Source organism: Lampris incognitus, chromosome 5 (genome assembly GCF_029633865.1).
Source record: "Lampris incognitus isolate fLamInc1 chromosome 5, fLamInc1.hap2, whole genome shotgun sequence".
Lineage (NCBI taxonomy): Eukaryota > Metazoa > Chordata > Actinopteri > Lampriformes > Lampridae > Lampris > Lampris incognitus.
The window spans coordinates 12,578,346-12,596,916 of record NC_079215.1 but is presented as its reverse complement, the minus strand read 5'-3'; the positions used below and the strand labels follow the sequence as shown (position 1 = coordinate 12,596,916).

Genomic DNA, 18,571 nt, shown 5'->3' with positions numbered 1-18,571 from the left:
TATTCATTCTAGGAAAATTAGCCATTAGTGGTTTCTTTGCTGTGGCCTGCGTTCTAACAGCAAAATCTATTTGCAACGTTCTCAAGATACACTCATTCATAAATTCAATTCACAAGGGAATGGGTCTACGTCCTTTTTTTCAAAAAAAAATTCTGTATGGGATTCGTACGCACGCAATGCGACCAATCACGTCAAACCTTACGGCGAATTAAAAAACACCATTTCCCAGACTGCCTTGCGAAAAAGCGCCGTGCGCGAGGTCCCGCCAGCAGGGTGTGGCCCACACGCTCACGCGCCGTCGTCTCTCCCGGGCGGATACGTCAGTCTCCCTTCTCTCTCTCCTCTCGCCCTACGCCGACGCAACGGTAGGTCCCCTTCTACTATTAACACGTCTTTGATTGTTATTTAAACTTTAACTTGTTAAATGAACTGCGATCAGGTGAAGGGGAGGGGGGGGGAAGTGTCTACCTGTCTAGATTCATCCATTTAAAATGTTTTTTTTTAAACGAGCCACGTCGGGTGCTGGAAAGTTTTGACAGGCGTCGGCGTAAACTTTTGTACGATGCATTTCGACAGCAGCAACTTACTGGTCTGTTAAAAAGTATCCAGCCGATGGAAAGTCTCCAACTGGTTTATAATATTAATAGTAATAATAATAGTAATAACAGTACTGTTTGTCAACATGTCGTGTGTTATCGCGTCCCGTTACGTTACAGAGTAAAGTCCCCCCCCCCCCGCTTCTTTCTGTTACAGACCCAGACGCCAACCTCGTCCGCCGAAGGGAAGCCAACGTTGTCCAAATGGTAAGTCGCTAGAAGTCAGATGAATGTCATTTCTGGCAATAACCTCGGGAGACGTCGCACGTTTACTCCGTTACTTATGCAAATGTAATGACGGATTAGCCCGTCAAACTCGACGAACAACGCCCACGTCACATCGCCGTGAAGTAATAGCGAAGTTTTTTGTCCTGCTGAAGTGAGGAGAGTGGTTTACACCGACCATCCTGTCCCAGGGCCATGCGTTGCCCGTCTTGCTGAACTAATGCTTCTCTTTAGGGGGTCTCTGAAAACCTGTGCTGTCCGTCACCATCACAGCCAGGCCCCGTCCATTTAGGGGCCGTGGTGATTAACCAACTGCACAATCAGATATGTTGCGACTTCGCCAAATCGTACACACTTTGCACTCGGATGAAGGTTTCCTCTATTCAGAACTGAGCTGTTTGCTCGGTCCATCAAGGGTGTATGTGGCTGCGGAGGGGCTACATTTTGGGGAAGTTGGGAAGTTTAGTGTGTGACTCATTCAGGCTTTACTCCATTTGGGTGGGTCCTTCTCTCTCTCTCTCTCTCTCTCTCTCTCTCTCTCTCTCTCTCTCTCTCTCTCTCTCTCTCTCTCTCTCTCTCTCTCTCTCTCTCCCCCCTTTGTTACTACTTTCCATTTCCATGTTGGGTGGTTTGCATGTGGAGTTTTAAGGCATCTTCCCTCTCTTGAAGAGAAATTATTTTCCTCCCAGCTCCATAGGCAGGGTGGAGTCACTGCAGTCCAAAATGTGTACGTATTTAAGAGGAGCTGATTCGCTACAGAGTTTTCTTTCGTTAAAACTGGGGGCTATAAACTGTTTAACACTTGGCTACAAACTCCCAAACCTGCTGCACTGAACACATCTGTGAAACTGGTGTAAGAACTCAGTGGCAGGAACAGAAAGATTCCCATCCATATGCAAAACACTGCTGTCAATAATAATAATAATGCTTTCAATATATAGACAGCATTAACTTCATGTATTTTTAGATAATACTTCCAACTGCAATAAAACCAAGTTGTAGGAGGGAAGGACATGTCGGAAGGAAGTGATAAGGTCCTAGCTATAGCTGAGATAACAAGCTATGTATGGTAGTTTCAGTTTCTCTACTAGGTTCTTATCTATTGTGATACCCCAAACACAAGTCATGTCTGAGCTTCCCATTTAGGGCACAGAATATAGCCAGCCATAGGTTAAATCTGATGTTCCAAAAAAAAAAGAGGGAACGAGAAAATGTGTCACATTGTGTATGTGTTTTGGCCCATTCCTTGTAAATGTTCTCTTCTATACACCTCCTTGTCCAAGTGTTTGTCACACGAGCCATCCACAGCTTGATTAGATCATGGTCAGCTCGTGGTGCTGGGTATGTTTATGTGATAGAGATGACAGAAAGGGTAGAGCATGTGGACATTTTCACATTCCTTGTGTAGATGGGCTGAGTCCTGGTTGTTATAGTGACTTGTATTTGGCATGCCGGATTTCTTTCAGATATTCGAGGTCAGAATTCCATTTGGCATGGTTCATTCCAGAGACATTCCCGTGGTTTTCCTCTCTAAACATCACGACCCTCGCTTAAAAGCTCCCTCTGTCCTGTCATTGTCAGTGCCAAAGTTTGAACTTTTGTTTGGAATAAGTGTAATACTGTTACAGCGAGAGGCTAGTTTGGTGGAGGACAGTCTTGCAAAATAATTCTTCTGGCCTGATTGCTTTCCAACAGGCTCTGGTGCAAGGTAGCCAGAAAAGAGAGCTGTGATTCACTCTGCTGCAGACAGAGAAATGATGCAAGCAACATGTTGATGAGAGCAGGCAAGTTACGGAGGAGATAAACTGTTACCTAGTAGTTCGCTTCTAAACATAAACGTTGAGACAGGCAAACTGGATCAAAACAAATTCGGCAGTTGGTAATGAATAGCAAAATGTTTAATTATCAACTTTTATAATTCCCTTGTATGTGCATTACCCTATAATCTGAGTAATCTTATTCTGTTATACGTATTTTTGGGGGGACATCGAAGTCATTGGTAGGATTGAAAATGCTTGCTATGGTTACACTAGTACATGTAGACACTTCATTTCATTTGCGTTAAACGACTGAAGAGCAATGTCGCCAAAACAGAGCTTCTGTACCAGCCTCCCCCTCAGAAAAGCCCCGAAGAAGGTCAGCCCAGTATTTTGGTTAATGGAGCAACTCTGAAGACCACTGAGTGCTTTACCTATCTGGGCACTGCTGTGACAGATACAAACGCCTCTGACTTAGAAGTGGACAGAAGAATCCAAGCAGCCACCAAAAGCCTTCCACAAACGACTTTGGTCCCACCGTGACATCAGGCTGACAACAATGCTCAAGGTCTACAACACCGCCGTTCTCCCGTCTCTACTATACTCCACTGAATGCATAACCCTGTATCGCAAGCACATCAAGAAGCTCACCAGCATACAGCTTCGTCATCTACGAAAGCTGCTGCGAATCAGGTGGGAAGACCAGGTGCCCAATGTGGAAGTGTTGAGACGTGCTGGTACTGTCAGTGCTGAAGCCCTAATAATAGCCTCCCAGCTCAGATGGGCCGGCCACGAGAGAAGAATGCCAGACAACCGCCTACCAAAAGAGGTTTTCTACAGGGAGCTGTGCCAGGCAAAAAGGAAGCAGGGAGGCCAGAAGCTACGCTTCAGAGATGTGCTCAAGCGCCACATTAAGATCTGCAGCATAGATGACTCCAGCTGGGAGACCGTGGCCCTGGACAGACAGGGATGGCGCTCCACAGAAAGGCGATCGAGAACAGCTGTTGAACAGAAGAGACAAGAAGCCTATGATGAGGCCCACCATGCAAGACATAACAGACCAACTCAAAACAACATTCGTCTGTGACAAATGTGGACGATATTGCCGCTCGAATGCGGGCCTGATGGCCCACAGGCGTGCTTGCCGAGCTTAATCTGCATCACAGTCATCATCTTTTCGATGGACTGCTGACGAAGAATCTAGTTTCACATGTCATGTCCTTTCTGTTGTCGCTGGGTACAGCATCGATCTTTATTTAGTCAGTGTTAACACAGCAGTTAATAATTTACACTAAAATATCTCAGAGGACCAAATTAGTCATTAAAAAATGTTAGAGACATTGATTTTAGTCTGTCGCCAACTTGTCCAAATCAATCATGTTATGTTAGGACACTGACTTAATACAGAAGTGCAACTGCACCGCCACAGTGCCGCTGAGTTTCCATCTTCAATTTTCCAGGCCAGCAGAGGAACTGTGAAAGCCAGTGCAAACTTCAATGCCAATCAGGATGCCGAGGCCCTGTACAAGGCCATGAAAGGACTTGGTAATGCATGTGTGTGTGTGTGTGTCTGTGTGTGTGGTTGTGCATGTATGTGCTTGCCTACCAGCGTGCATGCATATGAATGACTATTGTCTGCCCAGATATTGACAAATGACGTGTTGGAGGTTAGTCATTCATTGCCATCCCAATAGGTCAGTTAGAAAGGTTAACATAAGGGAGTTCCCCTCTCTCAACAAACCACCACTGTTATCCCTGGATAGCGCTACCTAGAGACTAGCGGCTTATCCTTTAAGAGAAGTGGTAAAACTTGAGCCATGTTGTATAAGCAAACACATCCACTGACCTTTTTTCCGTACGAGTATTTAAATTGAGGAACCAACCGCTTCGAAATTAACTATTGCTTATCTCTACTTCAGTTTAATTTTGTAACAGCCGTTTTTTGTAACAGCTGTTTTGTTGCAACAGCGATAGTTGGTTGAATAACTATGTGGTATATCGCCATAGGTACGGATGAGGATGTCATCTTGCAGCTGTTGACATCTCGCAGCAACGCCCAGAGGCAGCAGATCAAGTCTGCCTACAAAACCCTTCACGGAAAGGTTTGGATACCACACAACCACAATAACAACCACGTGAACATACACCCAATGCAAATCGATCAGCTCACACCGCAATGTCATTACAGCCTTGTTGTTTGCATGGTCAAACAACATTAACACAGTCACAAAACTCGAGCCGAGACCAAGACACAATGCACAACATTGTTACATTGACAGGGTTGAATAACAGCATCACAAATCAAGCCACAGGCACGGCGCGACAAGGTTATAACTGCAGCCGTAGCACCATCAGATGAACACTGTACAATCCTGTGTTGCACGTTTAAATGGTATTCAGCTGCAATACACGCACAGAAGAGCTAAAGGTGCCGCTACCAAGTATTAAATGCAGCGATGTATTCCTCTCTAAGGATCTGATAAATGACCTGAAGGGGGAGCTGGGTGGCAAATTTGAGACCGTCATCGTGGCTCTGATGACCCCACCCATCACCTATGATGTGACTTTACTCCGCAATGCCATTAAGGTAGGCAATGCAGTCAACAAACATATGGACAGATACTTTCAGATGTAAATAACTGATCAGGTTAGGGGGTAAACACTCAAATGTCGGGTCTCTCTGGCTTTTCCCGTTCGTCCTCTAGGGGGCGGGGACAGATGAGAAGGTTCTCGTAGAGATTCTGGCCTCCAGAAAAGCCCAGCAGATCAAGGACATCGTAGCTGCCTACAGAGAGGGTAATACAGCCTCTGCTTTACACATCACCATTTTCTGATTGCTACTAAAGTTTCAGTTGAAAAACGAACATACTGAAAGTGGGAGTGTGTGATACGAGTAGACTGCGTCAGAGCCTTTCAGAGATGCGTCACCCCCTGCCTCATTCGGTACTTTGCAGATCATGCACAAGCTGCTCCATAGTTCACCTAGTTATTCGCACAATTTCAGAAAAATACATAATAGACAAATAGGAATCTTCCAAGCGTTAACGCTTCTCGTCAGCTAATTTAGGACATAATTACAACATTGCCGCACATTTGTGTCTGATGTTGTTGGAATTGAAGACAAAAGTGATGGTTAGACAGCCGGCTAGACACAAGTTCAGAGGAGTGTTTTGATATGGACCGGTTTATATGTTGGTATGGTTGCATCAATGTGGGTATTTTGATATTGATATAAGGACAAGTCTAGACCAGTTGGAGAAAAAGGTGCGATTAAAAAGGACGTGGAACGGATTTTACAACTAAGCGAAGAGTTGTTCAGTAAATGATGCTGTCTGCGTTTGTGTTTATGTTTTGTTTGACTCGATGACTCTCAGATTATGATGATAACCTGGAGGAGGACATAGCTGGTGATACGTCAGGACACTTTAAGAGGCTGTTGATCATCCTGCTTCAGGTTAGTCTCCTCTCCTCCTCTCCTCTCCTCTCCTCTCCTCTCCTCTCCTCTCCTCTCCTCTCCTCCTCTAACAGCAGTCTGCTTTCTCTCCTTAGGCTAGCAGGCAGCAGGGGATCCAGGAGGGAACCATCGAGAGTGATGCTCAGGTGAATCATTTACTTGTTTAACAGCTAAACATTCTGACGTTAACAGAGTATGTAAATGAGTTAGGAAGTATTGGCTCTATCAATGGTTTCTTTGAATAGTTTGTTTGGCTCTCAAGTGGAATTCTGTCACATGTGCGTGGTGGCAAAAGGATCAAACGCTAGGTTTGGAGCCTGAAGCATGTGTACTTGTGTGTACTTTTGTGTGTGTGTGTGTGTGTGTGTGTGTTGGAGGTGGTGTCAGCAGTTTGGTTTGGTAAAGTTGGTGGCTGATAGATGAGTTACAGTGTAGTTGTAGCAACCTCTAGTGGGAGGAACGTGTAATACCTACTCAGTATGCCCCATCTCTTTAGTAAAGCCAAGGAAAATGATTAATGTGAAAGCAAGCATTGGAGTTATCACATATTTCATTGGTTCTCAACCTGGGGGTCGGGACCCCCAAGAGGGTCGCAAGATAATTTCTGGGGGTCGCCTGATGATTGTGGAGAAAACAAAGTCAAAACCGTCCAGACCCACAGTGCACCTGATGCAAAAAATGTGTATTGTCTCAACTGCTGTGCCCTCAGGCGGTGCACTCTGCACTGGCCCTCAGTATAATTCAAGACCTTTTGGAGAGAGCAATACAGTACTAAATGTTTGTACGTTTAGTAGATAATAATAATCATTATTCATATCAGGATCAGCATGAAAAACATTGCAGGCATTAAATGTTACAGAAATCAAACATAAATCACTGCAGTTTACTGTGATATGATTCACCTGAAGACGTACATCAGCAGTAACAGCCTCTGGGCGAATAATAGACATACATTTTAAGCGTCAGCTTCTTAAGAGGACCCTGCGATCCAGCGGTCTTGGTGGCTATTGTGCGTGGAGGAACGGTTGTGAAAATCGAAAGACAGCGGGGACAACGGCAGACTAATAGCAGGGGCAGTCCAAAACAACAAGGTTAATGTATATAGTTAATATATCAAAGACTAGCGTTTAGTAGGATGAGCCGCACTTGAGTGTCCACAATTTGTAATGCACAGCCCACAGTGGCAGTTTTGCGGTGTCGTGGAAAAATAAAACAACATATTTTAGACTTGGGAATGTTTTTTACATTACCTTGCCAGTAGCAATGACGTGGTTTGCCTTAGAATAGATTTTATTGCGTCCGGGTAGCATAGCGGTCTATTCCGTTGCCTACCAACACGGGGATTGCCGGTTCGAATCTCCGTGTTACCTCAGGCTTGGTCGGGCGTCCCCTACAGACACAATTGGCCGTGTCTGAAGGTGGGAAGCTGGATGTGGGTATGTGTCCTGGTCACTGCACTAGCGCCTCCTCTGATCAGTTGGGGGCGCCTGTTCGGGGGGGGGGGACTGGGGGGATGAAACTCCTCACTGTCAGGTGAAAATAAGCAGATGGTAACTCCACATGTATCGGAGAAGACATCCGGTAGTCTGCAGCCATCCCCGGATCGGCACGGGGTGGAGCAGCGACCGGGACGGCTCAGAGAACGGGGTGATTGGCCAGGTACAACTGGGGAGAAAAGGGGGGCGGGGCGGGGGATCCAAAAAAGAATAGATTTTATTGAGTGTGTTTGTGAGAGTCAGTGTGTGTGCACATGAGGTGCCGTTAGCTCAATAAATCTAAAAACTCTTAATTAAAGCCTTGTTGTTCCGTCTGTGGGCAGAGCGATGGTCTTCCTGTGTGGGTTTGGTAACTTCCATGTGTTACATTACAGTAATCCCTGAACAGTCTCGTCGGTCAGACAGTTTATGAGCGATCGATGTGTTTGCATCAGGATGTTTTGAGTTAAATGTCCCAGTGCTATTTGGGGGGGGGGGGCGTGAACACCAGTCTTATTATTCTGGGGGGTTGCGACTTGAAAAGGTTGAGAACCACAGACATAGTATTTGATCAGTGGCCAATGAAAAACATTCGCCAGATTGTTGAAACCCCCTTACCCATGTTCTGTAGCCTCACAGTGATTTGCATTGTAGGCATTTAGAAAACTGGTGTGTAATGGCACAGGGCCACCCCTGACTAAATATGTGACTAACCTATCACATATTTATTCAAAATATGTTCATTGTTTTTCCTTTCTTTTGCATATCCAAACTTAGGTAGATAAATGGTGTTTTTTTTTTTTGTTACAGGCCCTTTTCAAGGCAGGAGAGGAGAAATTTGGCACCGATGAGCAACAATTTGTCACCATCCTGGGCAACAGGAGTGCAGAACATCTGAGGAAAGGTTAGTGTAGCTGTTCTGTCGGATTTGTTTGTGTATTTTATCAGTATGTGCGTTAGTGTAAACATTTGCACTCGCATGTCTGTGAGACAGACAAGCGGACAGAGACTGATATATTCAAGTTGTGTCAAATACATTTTATAAGGCTTTCAAACATTTACTGTCTGATGGGGCTTTACAGTCACACAGTGAAAAAACAGGTGGCTGGGGCGTCCGGGTGGCGTGGCGGTCTATTCTGTTAGCTACCAACACCGGGATTGCTGGTTCAAATCCCTGTGTTACCTCCAGCTTGGTCGGGCGTCCCTACAGACACAATTGGCCGTGTCTGCAAGTGTTAAGCCAGATGTGGGTTACGTATCCTGGTCACTGCACTAGCGCCTCCTCTGGTTGGTTAGTTGGTGTGCCTGTTCCGGGGGGAGGGGGAACTGGGGGGGGGGGGATAGCGTGACCCTCCCACGTGCTACGTCCCCCTGGTGAACCTCCTCACTATCAGGTGAAAAGAAGCAGCTGGCGACTCCACATGTATCGGAGGAGGCATGAGGTAGTCTGCAGCCCTCCCCGGATCAGCAGAGGGGGTGGAGCAGCGACCGAGACGGCTCGGAAGAGTGGGGTAATTGGCCAAGTACAATTGGGGAGAAAAGGGGGGGGGGGACAAACGGGTAGCTGTGGTAAACAACAGTGGACAGAATCATATATCCTTACACCCTCCATTTGGAAGAGGGAAAAACTAAAGAATCCCCTTTGCAGGGAAAAAATGTGAGAAATCTCAGGAAGCGCATCAGAGGAGGGATCCCTCTTCCAGGACAGAAAGGCACACACTGTTACTGAAAGCACAAGGCAGACAAGGCCCTACCAGACTGAGAAACAAAACACCTCATGGAAGCAGCAGGCTACATGACGTGATACACAAACTATGCAAAAAATAAATAAACGACACCGAGAATAACAGGGAAATTGAAAAGCAGATTTAATAAAAGGCCTCACAATCCTAAATTGGATTAAGTGGGTGTAGACGGTGGATGGACGAATAAATTTCATGAATCATTTGAAACTTAAAACACTCAGACTAAGTGCATATGTTTCAGTGTTTGATGCCTACATGAAGCTGACAGGATACGAGATGGAGGAAAGCATTCAGAGGGAGACTTCTGGAGGCCTGAGAGACCTGCTGCTTGCCGTAGGTATGAAACCCATTCATACACAAACATGCACACACACACACACACACACACACACACAAAATCCATAATACAAGAGAACCTAACTCTTACTATTAATTATTTCAGTTCCAGAAAAATTGTACTTTGAGTCACTCACAAAACCTATTTTAATTTAATAATTTAATGAATTGAATTAATCTAATAAATTAATAATTTTAAAAAAATGTAAATAAATTTAAAAAAACTTTTTGCTGTTTCCTCTCCTGTAGTGAAGTGTGCCAGGAGTGTCCCAGCCTATTTTGCTGAGACTCTGTACTACGCCATGAAGGTAAGACTACAATCTTGCTGTAATCTTCGTCGTAATGATGCCTCCAAAAAATGCCATTTCTCAAACAAACTATAGCCCTCATAAATTTGATGTGTCCTTTCATTTGGTTCAGAATCAAAGATTTTCACATGTGATCCAGTCCAAATCTAAAAAAAACCTTGCCTGTAAAGTGTTGGTTATGTTTCAAAAGAAGTTTTTGGGGGGAGGGGGAGGGTGAGGAAATGGGGGAAATGAGGACATAAAGTGATTGGTAGCAGTTTAGTGGGAACTACAGCACAAAAGACATTGGATTTGTTCGATAGTGTCTCACATGGTTCAGCTTAAAGGTGCCATCAGTAAACGTTTCTTTAGTGGCCGCCAGTGAAAATCAGCAACCATTGGTTTTTGAGTGATGGTGGCCTGCAAGCCAATAGCATCTCACAATTTCACAAGCTACCACATGCAGATATCCTAGAGAAATTACAAGTGAAGAGATAATCATGTTTAAAACCACTGTACAATATTTATAAAGAATCACATCATAAAACACTGTACAGTATTTATAATGAATCATATCATAAAACACTGTACAGTATCTATAATGAATCATATAAAACACTACAGTATCTATAATGAATCATATCATAAAACACTGTACAGTATTTATAATGAATCATATAAAACACTGTACAGTATTTATAATGAATCATATAAAACACTACAGTATCTATAATGAATCATATCATAAAACACTACAGTATTTATAATGAATCATATCAAACACTGTACAGTATTTATATGGCTCTATAGTTAATGACAATGCTGTTTAACTGTCTTGACAGTCATGTGGCCAGTTCAGCATCGGTTTTTATGCCTTTACAGTTGCTAAATGTTCAAATTTATGCTAAATCAATATTTTATTATTGTGAATTATATTCATTCTACTTTTGGAGCAGCTGTGAAACTGTTTGTTTTGTTTTGGTTTTCCTCGATGAAAAGGCCTTTTGGTTGCCCTCGAGTCGATCCCTTCGTATTGTAAACGCAGCAAGGTGAACGTTGTGAGGACCCGTAGTTTCCTGCAAAAACATTGGATTTTAAAGGGCGCGGCGCCCTCTAGTGGTTGATTTTCCAAACTGACGCTTCCAGGCTGGGCAGGTTTTGAAAGCAAGAAATCTAGCACCTGGCAAAGCTACCGTTTTGCCGTTTGTATAGCTCGACCCCCCCACCCCCATACCCCCTCCTGATACGTGATATTTTTTCCTGCTACGATAAAGTCAAAATTTTACTGACCGCACCTTTAAGTGGTCCGATTTTGGCATTTTCTTTCTCTCACTGAACCGCTCACTTGCTCACTTTTTAGAGAATTCAGTTTTGCTCACTTACATTTGTGTCATGTGTGTTGTTTTGCAGGGGGCTGGGACTGATGACCAGACCCTGATCAGGGTGATGGTGTCCCGCAGTGAGGTGGACATGTTGGACATCAAAAGGGAGTTTAGGAGGATGTTTCCCAACTCTCTGCACTCTATGATTATGGTATGCACCTGATGTATACACGCACGGGGTTTGACAAAATGATGAAAATGCAGCAGAAAAGACTTTAAATTTGAAGTGGCTAAAGAGTGACACATTCCACTAGGGTCTTTTGTCAAAGTCAAAGTGAAATGAGTGTTGAGTTGGTTTTTTTACCCATTCACCTTTCCCAACTAGGAAATAGGGATCAGGTGTGTCTTCTAGGGCAGGTCACTCATTAGTCATGAAGAGTACACAATCAATCACAGTTAACAACAACATACATTATTCAAGTTCTATTCCAATAACAATCTACCAGGTCCCAAGTACCCCCGTCATAACTGGAACATGAGACATGACATACATGCATATCTATATAAGTTGATATACCAAAATTCAATCAAATTGGATTGCATTTAATCACAATCAACATATCAGGCCATACCATCTTGTCATTACAATATAAAAAACATCCATCCATCCATTATCCAAACCGCTTATTCTGCTGTCAGGGTCGCAGGGATGCTGGAGCCTATCCCAGCAGTCATTGGGCGGCAGGCAGGGAAAATCCCTGAACAGGTCACCAGGCCATCTAATATAATAAAATAATAATAATAATAATAATATAATGAACTAGACTGAAGGACCAAGGCTCCACTTCTCATTTAAACCTAGAGGTTCAAGACTTTAAAGTGTCAGAAACCAATGGGTTTTCTCTTTTGAGGAGTACTTTTGTACAATTTCCTCCTCTTGCAGTTGTCCTCACTATTTCAAACCTATGAAACGTAAGGTGCAGGGAGAAAGTCCATTGTTAGCTTCTCTATAATACCTGACAATTGCATATTGCACATTGCCCATTCTGATTGCATGTTTATGTTCCCATATACGTATCTTTAGGATGTGTTCGTCTGGCCCACATATAGGTTAGGCCACGTGGACAAATAGGCAAGTAGATCACCCCTGGTGTGGGGCAATTTACAAAATTTCTGAGTTTTATTTTTTTCCCTGTGTGGGGATATCAAATGAATCTACAATCGGAGGTACTGGAACAGTGACTGCAGTGGCCACACAGGAAGTAATCTTTCGGTGGACCGGGCAGCCATGTTGTAGCTGGATTTGCAGGGAAAAATGAACGCATCAGCTTAACTTTCAGGCCGCTCGCTCTCTGGTGAACTCTTTGGGTGTGCAATTTTTACATCAGTTTGATGGCAATGTCAAAATAGGATTTATTTTAATTAGCACCCCATCCCACAGAACATACAGTTTTTGTTGCACCTGCATCCAAAAGAACGTTGATAAATCCCGATTACGGTCAGGTCAAGGTTAGCGTTGCATGCCAGTTTCACGGTTTGTTTCAGTTGTAAAAGAGATCTGATGTTCACCAGCTTTTACGAGAGCTTTTCAAGTTGACAACAAGTGTTAGCCAGATTTCCAAAGAGGAAAAATAGTCAGTGCTCAAAATGCATTTGCTTCAATTACAAAAACTGCCTTGTGTAATAAGGGGTACAGTCTCAAAAACTGACAGCAGGGCATCCGGGTAGCGTAGCGGTCTATTCCGTTGCCTAACAACACGGAGATCGCTGGTTCGAATCTCCATGTTACCTCCGGCTTGGTCGGGCGTCCCTACAGACACAATTGGCCGTGTCTGAGGGTGGGAAGCCGGATGTGGGTATGTGTCCTGGTCGCTGCACTAGCGCCTCCTCTGGTCAGTTGGGGCGCCTGTTCGAGGGGGGAGGGGGGAAACAGCGTGATCATCCCATGTCATACGTCCCCCTGGTGAAACTCCTCACTGTCAGGTGAAAAGAAGCGGCTGGCGACTCCACATGTATCGGAGGAGATGTGGTAGTCTGCAGAGGGGGTGGAGCAGCGACCGAGATGGTTTGGAAAAGTAGGGTAATTGGCCAAGTACAACTGGAGCAAAAACAGTCTCTAAACTTATTAGATAGTCCCATGAATATATCCCATGCCCCACATAAATAATGTAAACATGCTTTTTGATCAAACAGCTGTTGTCATGACTATAACTCTGCTTTTTAAGAGTGACAACTGCTCCAGTTTGTTTACATTTGTGCTTCATTGTGCCCCACATCCATAGCATGCCCTAGACCAGGGGTCGGGAACCTTTTTGACTGGGAGAGCCATAAAAGCCAAATATTTCTAAATATATTTCATTGAGAGCCATATAGTATTTTTAACGTATAATAAATTAAACATGTCTTACTTTTAATGCGACTTCTGGTGCTGCATGGTTTTGCTGATGGCCTTGTAGTCTGGTTCATACGTGGTGAGGTTGAGCTTCATGCAGGCGTTGAGGCTTCCATCAGTTAAACGTGAGCGTAGGTTGGTCTTAATGTTCCTCATATGCGAGAAAGACTGTTCACATGCATATGTAGAGCCAAACATGGTCAATACGGCAATACTCACACGCTGCATTGTGTGGTATGTCACAGGAAGCTCGTTCCAAGTTTTAAGAATCAGCTGGTCTTCAGGTTGAAGATTTTTCATTTCTGTCCACTTGTGTTCCCTCGCCAGCTCTGCTCGCTGTCGCGCAAGACTTTCCAACTCTCCATTAAGTGACTTGAACTTACTCATCCACATGTCTGATGCCTTCAGGTCAGCAACTTCCAGCTCAAAGTCTCCGATAGAGACCCCGGGGATGCATGTCAGGTCGATTTTGTCCTCTGCACACTCATGTGGATGAGTGATGAACTTGAAAAGACCAGTGCGCGCACGAAATTCTCCAAAACGTGCTTTGAATGACTGCAGGAGATTGAACGTAAAGCCAGCTAGCTGCTGGAGATCCAGATGTTGAGTGGAGTCACTTGCTAAGCATGCATCTCTAAATTGTTGCAGTCTTTCAAAGTGCAGAAGACGACCTGTTTCAATGTCCCTGAGAAAGACTTCCAGCTTGCTTTCAAATGCAAACACTGCTTGTTGAAGGGATGAGATTGTATTTCCAATACCTTGCATTTTCACATTGAGCTGGTTCAGATGGCCAGTTATGTCCACGAGATAGTGAAACTGCAGGAGCCAGTCAGTGTTGTCTAGCTCAGGATGCTTGACGCCTTTCATTTCAAGAAAAGTCCGGATTTCACTCAGGCAAGCTGCAAAACGGCTGAGCACCTTCCCCCTTGACAACCAACGCACGTTGCTGTGTAAAAGCAAACCGGGATAATGATTCCCAACTTCTTCTAACAGAGCTTTAAACTGGCGATCATTTAAAGCTCGGGCAACAATAAAGTTGACCACTCGAATGACCAGAGACATCACCTCGCCAAGCTCCTGGCCACACGTCTGAGCGCAAAGCGCCTCCTGGTGCAGGATGCAATGAAAACTTAGGATGGCTCTCTTTTCATGTTCACGGAGAAGCGCTACAAATCCTTTGTTCTTCCCCAACATACAGGGTGCACCATCAGTACAGACAGAAATAAGTTTATCCATCGGTAGTTTTTTTTCTTTAGCAAACTCCATGAAAGACATGAATAAATCCTCTCCTCTTGTTGTCCCTTTCATTGGCAAAACAGCCAAGCTTTCCTCACGCAGTGTGTCACCTGCAGCATACCTGGCAATGATACTGCACTGAGATAGATGGCTAACGTCTGTTGACTCATCTAACGCGAGAGAAAAGTATGTCCCGGCGTTTATGTCCTTAATTTGTGTTTCCTCGACTTGATTTGCCATCATGATGCTACGATCGTGCACAGTTCTTGCTGACAGGGGCATGTCTTTTATTCGTTTGATTATCTTGTCTTTATTTGGGAAGTCATCAAGCAGTTCATTGGCCACATCAAGCATGAATGTTTTGGCATACTCGCCATCTGTGAATGACTTTCCATTCCTTACTATTGCCAAAGCCCCCGCAAAGCTAGCGGAATTCCCGTCACCTTGCTTGGTCCACACACGTAGTTGCTGCTGCTGACTCGTCTGCACTCTCCGCTGTAGCTCCTCGCATGCCCTTTTCCTGCTGGCCCCCGCTGGGTATTTCGATGCAAATGAAGCATGGTGCGTATCGAAGTGCCGCTTTATATTTGACCGTTTCCTCGATGCAATTTTATCATTGCATATTAGACATACCGCAGATCCTGCTCTCTCCACAAATGCAAATTCCTCTGTCCACGCAGCCTGGAATGCACGGTAATCATCGTCTTTTTTTCTTTTCGCCATCTTTTCCGTTACAAGGGTTGAAGCGGATAAACTAGTTGGCTATCTGATAAAATTGATTTCTTCACCTTTACAATGACCCGGACATGCTCGCGAGCCATTGGTTCCCGACCCGACCCACGGGTGACCCGTGACCCGTGAAATTTATCTTCAAAACTAATTTCTGTTTACTTTAAAATGACACAGTATTATTAAGAAATATCACAAGTATTTTAAAATCAGTTCCAAACTGATTTTTTGGAAAAAAAAATAATTTTCAACTCAAAATTGTCTGGGAGCCATATGCCGTCACCGGAAGAGCCATATATGGCTCGCGAGCCATAGGTTCCCGACCGCTGCCCTAGACTAGTCTCCGTAGCTACCACATGCCTCCTCCGATACATGTGGAGTCCCCAGCCGCTTCTTTTCACCTGACAGTGAGGAGTTTCACCAGGGGGACGTATTGCGTGGGAGGATCACGCTACCCCCCCCCCCCCCCCCGAACAGGCACCCCGACCAACCAGAGGAGACGCTGGTGCAGCGACCAGGACACATACCCACATCCGTCTTCCCAACCGCAGACACGGCCAGTTGTGTCTGTAGGGATGCCCGACCAAGCTGGAGGTAACACAGGGATTCGAATCTGCAATCCCCATGTTGGTAGGCAACAGAATAGACCGCTACACTACCTGGACACCCTTAAAAATCACTCTTAATGACAGGGGAGCTGGACCCAGTCTGGGCAAAAGAGCAATTGTATATGACGGCATTCAACAGTGGAATGAAACTTTTGTTCTCCCACTTTGGTACTATAATTCATATATTTAGTAGATTAATTCATATATTTGGTACTTTAATTCATATATTTAGTAGTTGAATTCATATATTTGGAACTTTAATACATATATTTAGTAGTTTAATTCATATATTTGGTAGTTTAATTCATATATTTGGTAGTTTAATTCATATATTGTTGGGTGTTCCTTTTGTGAATGTTGCTGTTATTGTGCATGTCTACGTATTCATCACCGGTGTCCATCCATACTGAAGTATCTTTTTCCTCGTGTCTTGTATTGTTATTTGTTTGCATGTTACAGGGCGATACCTCTGGCGATTACCGCAACACCTTACTTCTACTCTGTGGAGGGGACGACGCCTAATGGCAACAAGCAGGAAAACAGCAACGCTTGAAGGGCCTCCTCTTTAAGTGGACCCACGGGCTGTCAATCACTCACTGACTCAAGGACAAGGAAGGATAAAGGTTTGAGTCATCGCAGCAGAGCTCAGTTATGAGTGAGAGACGGTCCATACGGTCTTTTAAAATATCATTCCAATATATTACTTTCAACGGTAGCTAACATTGTGTTATGTGTACACATTAACGCAGCTTTTGGTCTGCTATTTTTTTTAATATTTTGCAAGTCACATTAAATTAGACAATGAATAACAATTATATAAAACACATCATCACATTTTCCCCTGTTCTCCCTCCCGTAATTGGTCTGCAAATTTCTTCGGTATGACGGATCGTGCGTTTTTGATACCAAAATATCTATGATTGTGTTTATAAGCACTTTGTATGGCAAAACTAATAAAGGCAATAATAAATGTGGCAACTGATCAAGTTCATCGGTGGGCCTGTCCCGTGTTTATGTTGTCGACGTCGCTGTTCCATGCTAGAGGCGTACCGCCCAGTAGTAGCCACCTGATGGCGTCACAGCCATTTGGAAGGGGGTCTAAGAGCTGTGAACGCCATCTGGTGTGGGTGAGGAAGTCGGCATCATTTCAACAGCGTGAGCTTAGATTTGACTTTGCTAAAACTTTTTGGTTGATTTTCAGACAAGACAAAGTGTCTTCAACAATGATTTTCTAAATTGCTGCCTAAAGTCTCAAATAACCGATAAATGGGGAAAAAAGAGTGAGAGTCAAATGATGAAGTGATGGTGATGAACTGTTAAATCTATGTGTCAGATGTTCAGGTTCTAGTTAGTGGTGCATTTGAGCGACTACATACGGGTGTGGATGGTTCATATCAGAGGGGTAACACTATGCAACAAAGCGAACGATCGCCACGAGGGCATGATGCGTGGGAGTGCAAGCAGAATTTGGTGGTAGTTTGGGCTTTGTCCTCTGAAGGCACACTATGGTGGCACCACTAGTGACGTGTAAACGTCCTGTGGGCCCTCCCATGCGTGTTGCAGGGCCGTGGTGAGATCTGAAACCCTTCGTTTCGCCACACAGGTTTGTTACTTTAAGCTCTTCCCTACCAGCGAAAGCTACTGGACCTTGTGCGATGTAATATAAGGGTCTTCATTTTAGACGTACGGTGAAATCTCTGCGATGGGCTCCCCCATGCGTGATATAACAGAAGAGGGCACCGTTGTACAGAATTACATTCGATAACGTTGCATCGCCTTTATTCATTGAGGACAAATTTGAATCGTGCAAACACTGCAAGAGAGGAGAAAGAAAACAAAAGCCCACCTCCTGAACTGTACATGGTAATGTGGAAAAGGACACGCTTGACAAAATAATCTCCTCTCTACCTAATGAACAGCTGGGACGCCAGATTCCAGCGCCGTCAGTTAGAATAAAAAAACATTCCACCTGTTAGTACTGACTGGTCTATAACAGTCCAGAGCAAAGCATCATTAGAAATCTAACAAGAAGCAGGGGTAGTAGCCTATAAGAGTCGGCAAAGCGATGATGATGAGGCAACATGTGCAATAGCGCCACAGTGCAACACAGCACTGGAAGTGCTGGAAGTCAAGTCACCAAGAAGTTCTCATAAAATGTCTTGATGGTAATGAACAGTCACTTTTATGTCAGATATCCGACACGATAGGTTTGTGCATAGTTCAGGTGATACAGTGTGATTCTTAAGAGCGACTGTGTGATTATCGTGTGTGATGGGGGGGGGGGGTCACTCTAGGTCCCGTTACACTAATCTGATACAATAACCGTTTCTGCTATGGCCACGGAGGCGGTTGCGCTTGATTGTTGCCACGGTAATAGCCAGCCAATAACAAGAGCTGAACAGCAGGGTG

At 44.4% G+C, this 18,571-nt stretch overlaps 1 protein-coding gene across 1 annotated transcript; it reads left to right on the top strand.

Moving 5' to 3' along the window:
* Positions 1-260: 260 nt before the first annotated feature.
* Positions 261-17,153, top strand: anxa5b (annexin A5b). The gene is made up of 13 exons (XM_056279641.1): positions 261-365; positions 754-803; positions 4,039-4,123; positions 4,586-4,680; positions 5,052-5,165; positions 5,284-5,374; positions 5,953-6,032; positions 6,128-6,178; positions 8,318-8,411; positions 9,494-9,589; positions 9,838-9,896; positions 11,286-11,408; positions 16,622-17,153. Exons 2-13 carry the CDS (start codon positions 801-803, stop codon positions 16,682-16,684), a joined length of 954 nt encoding a protein of 317 aa, XP_056135616.1. The 5' UTR covers positions 261-365; positions 754-800; the 3' UTR covers positions 16,685-17,153.
* The last annotated feature ends 1,418 nt before the right edge of the window (positions 17,154-18,571 follow it).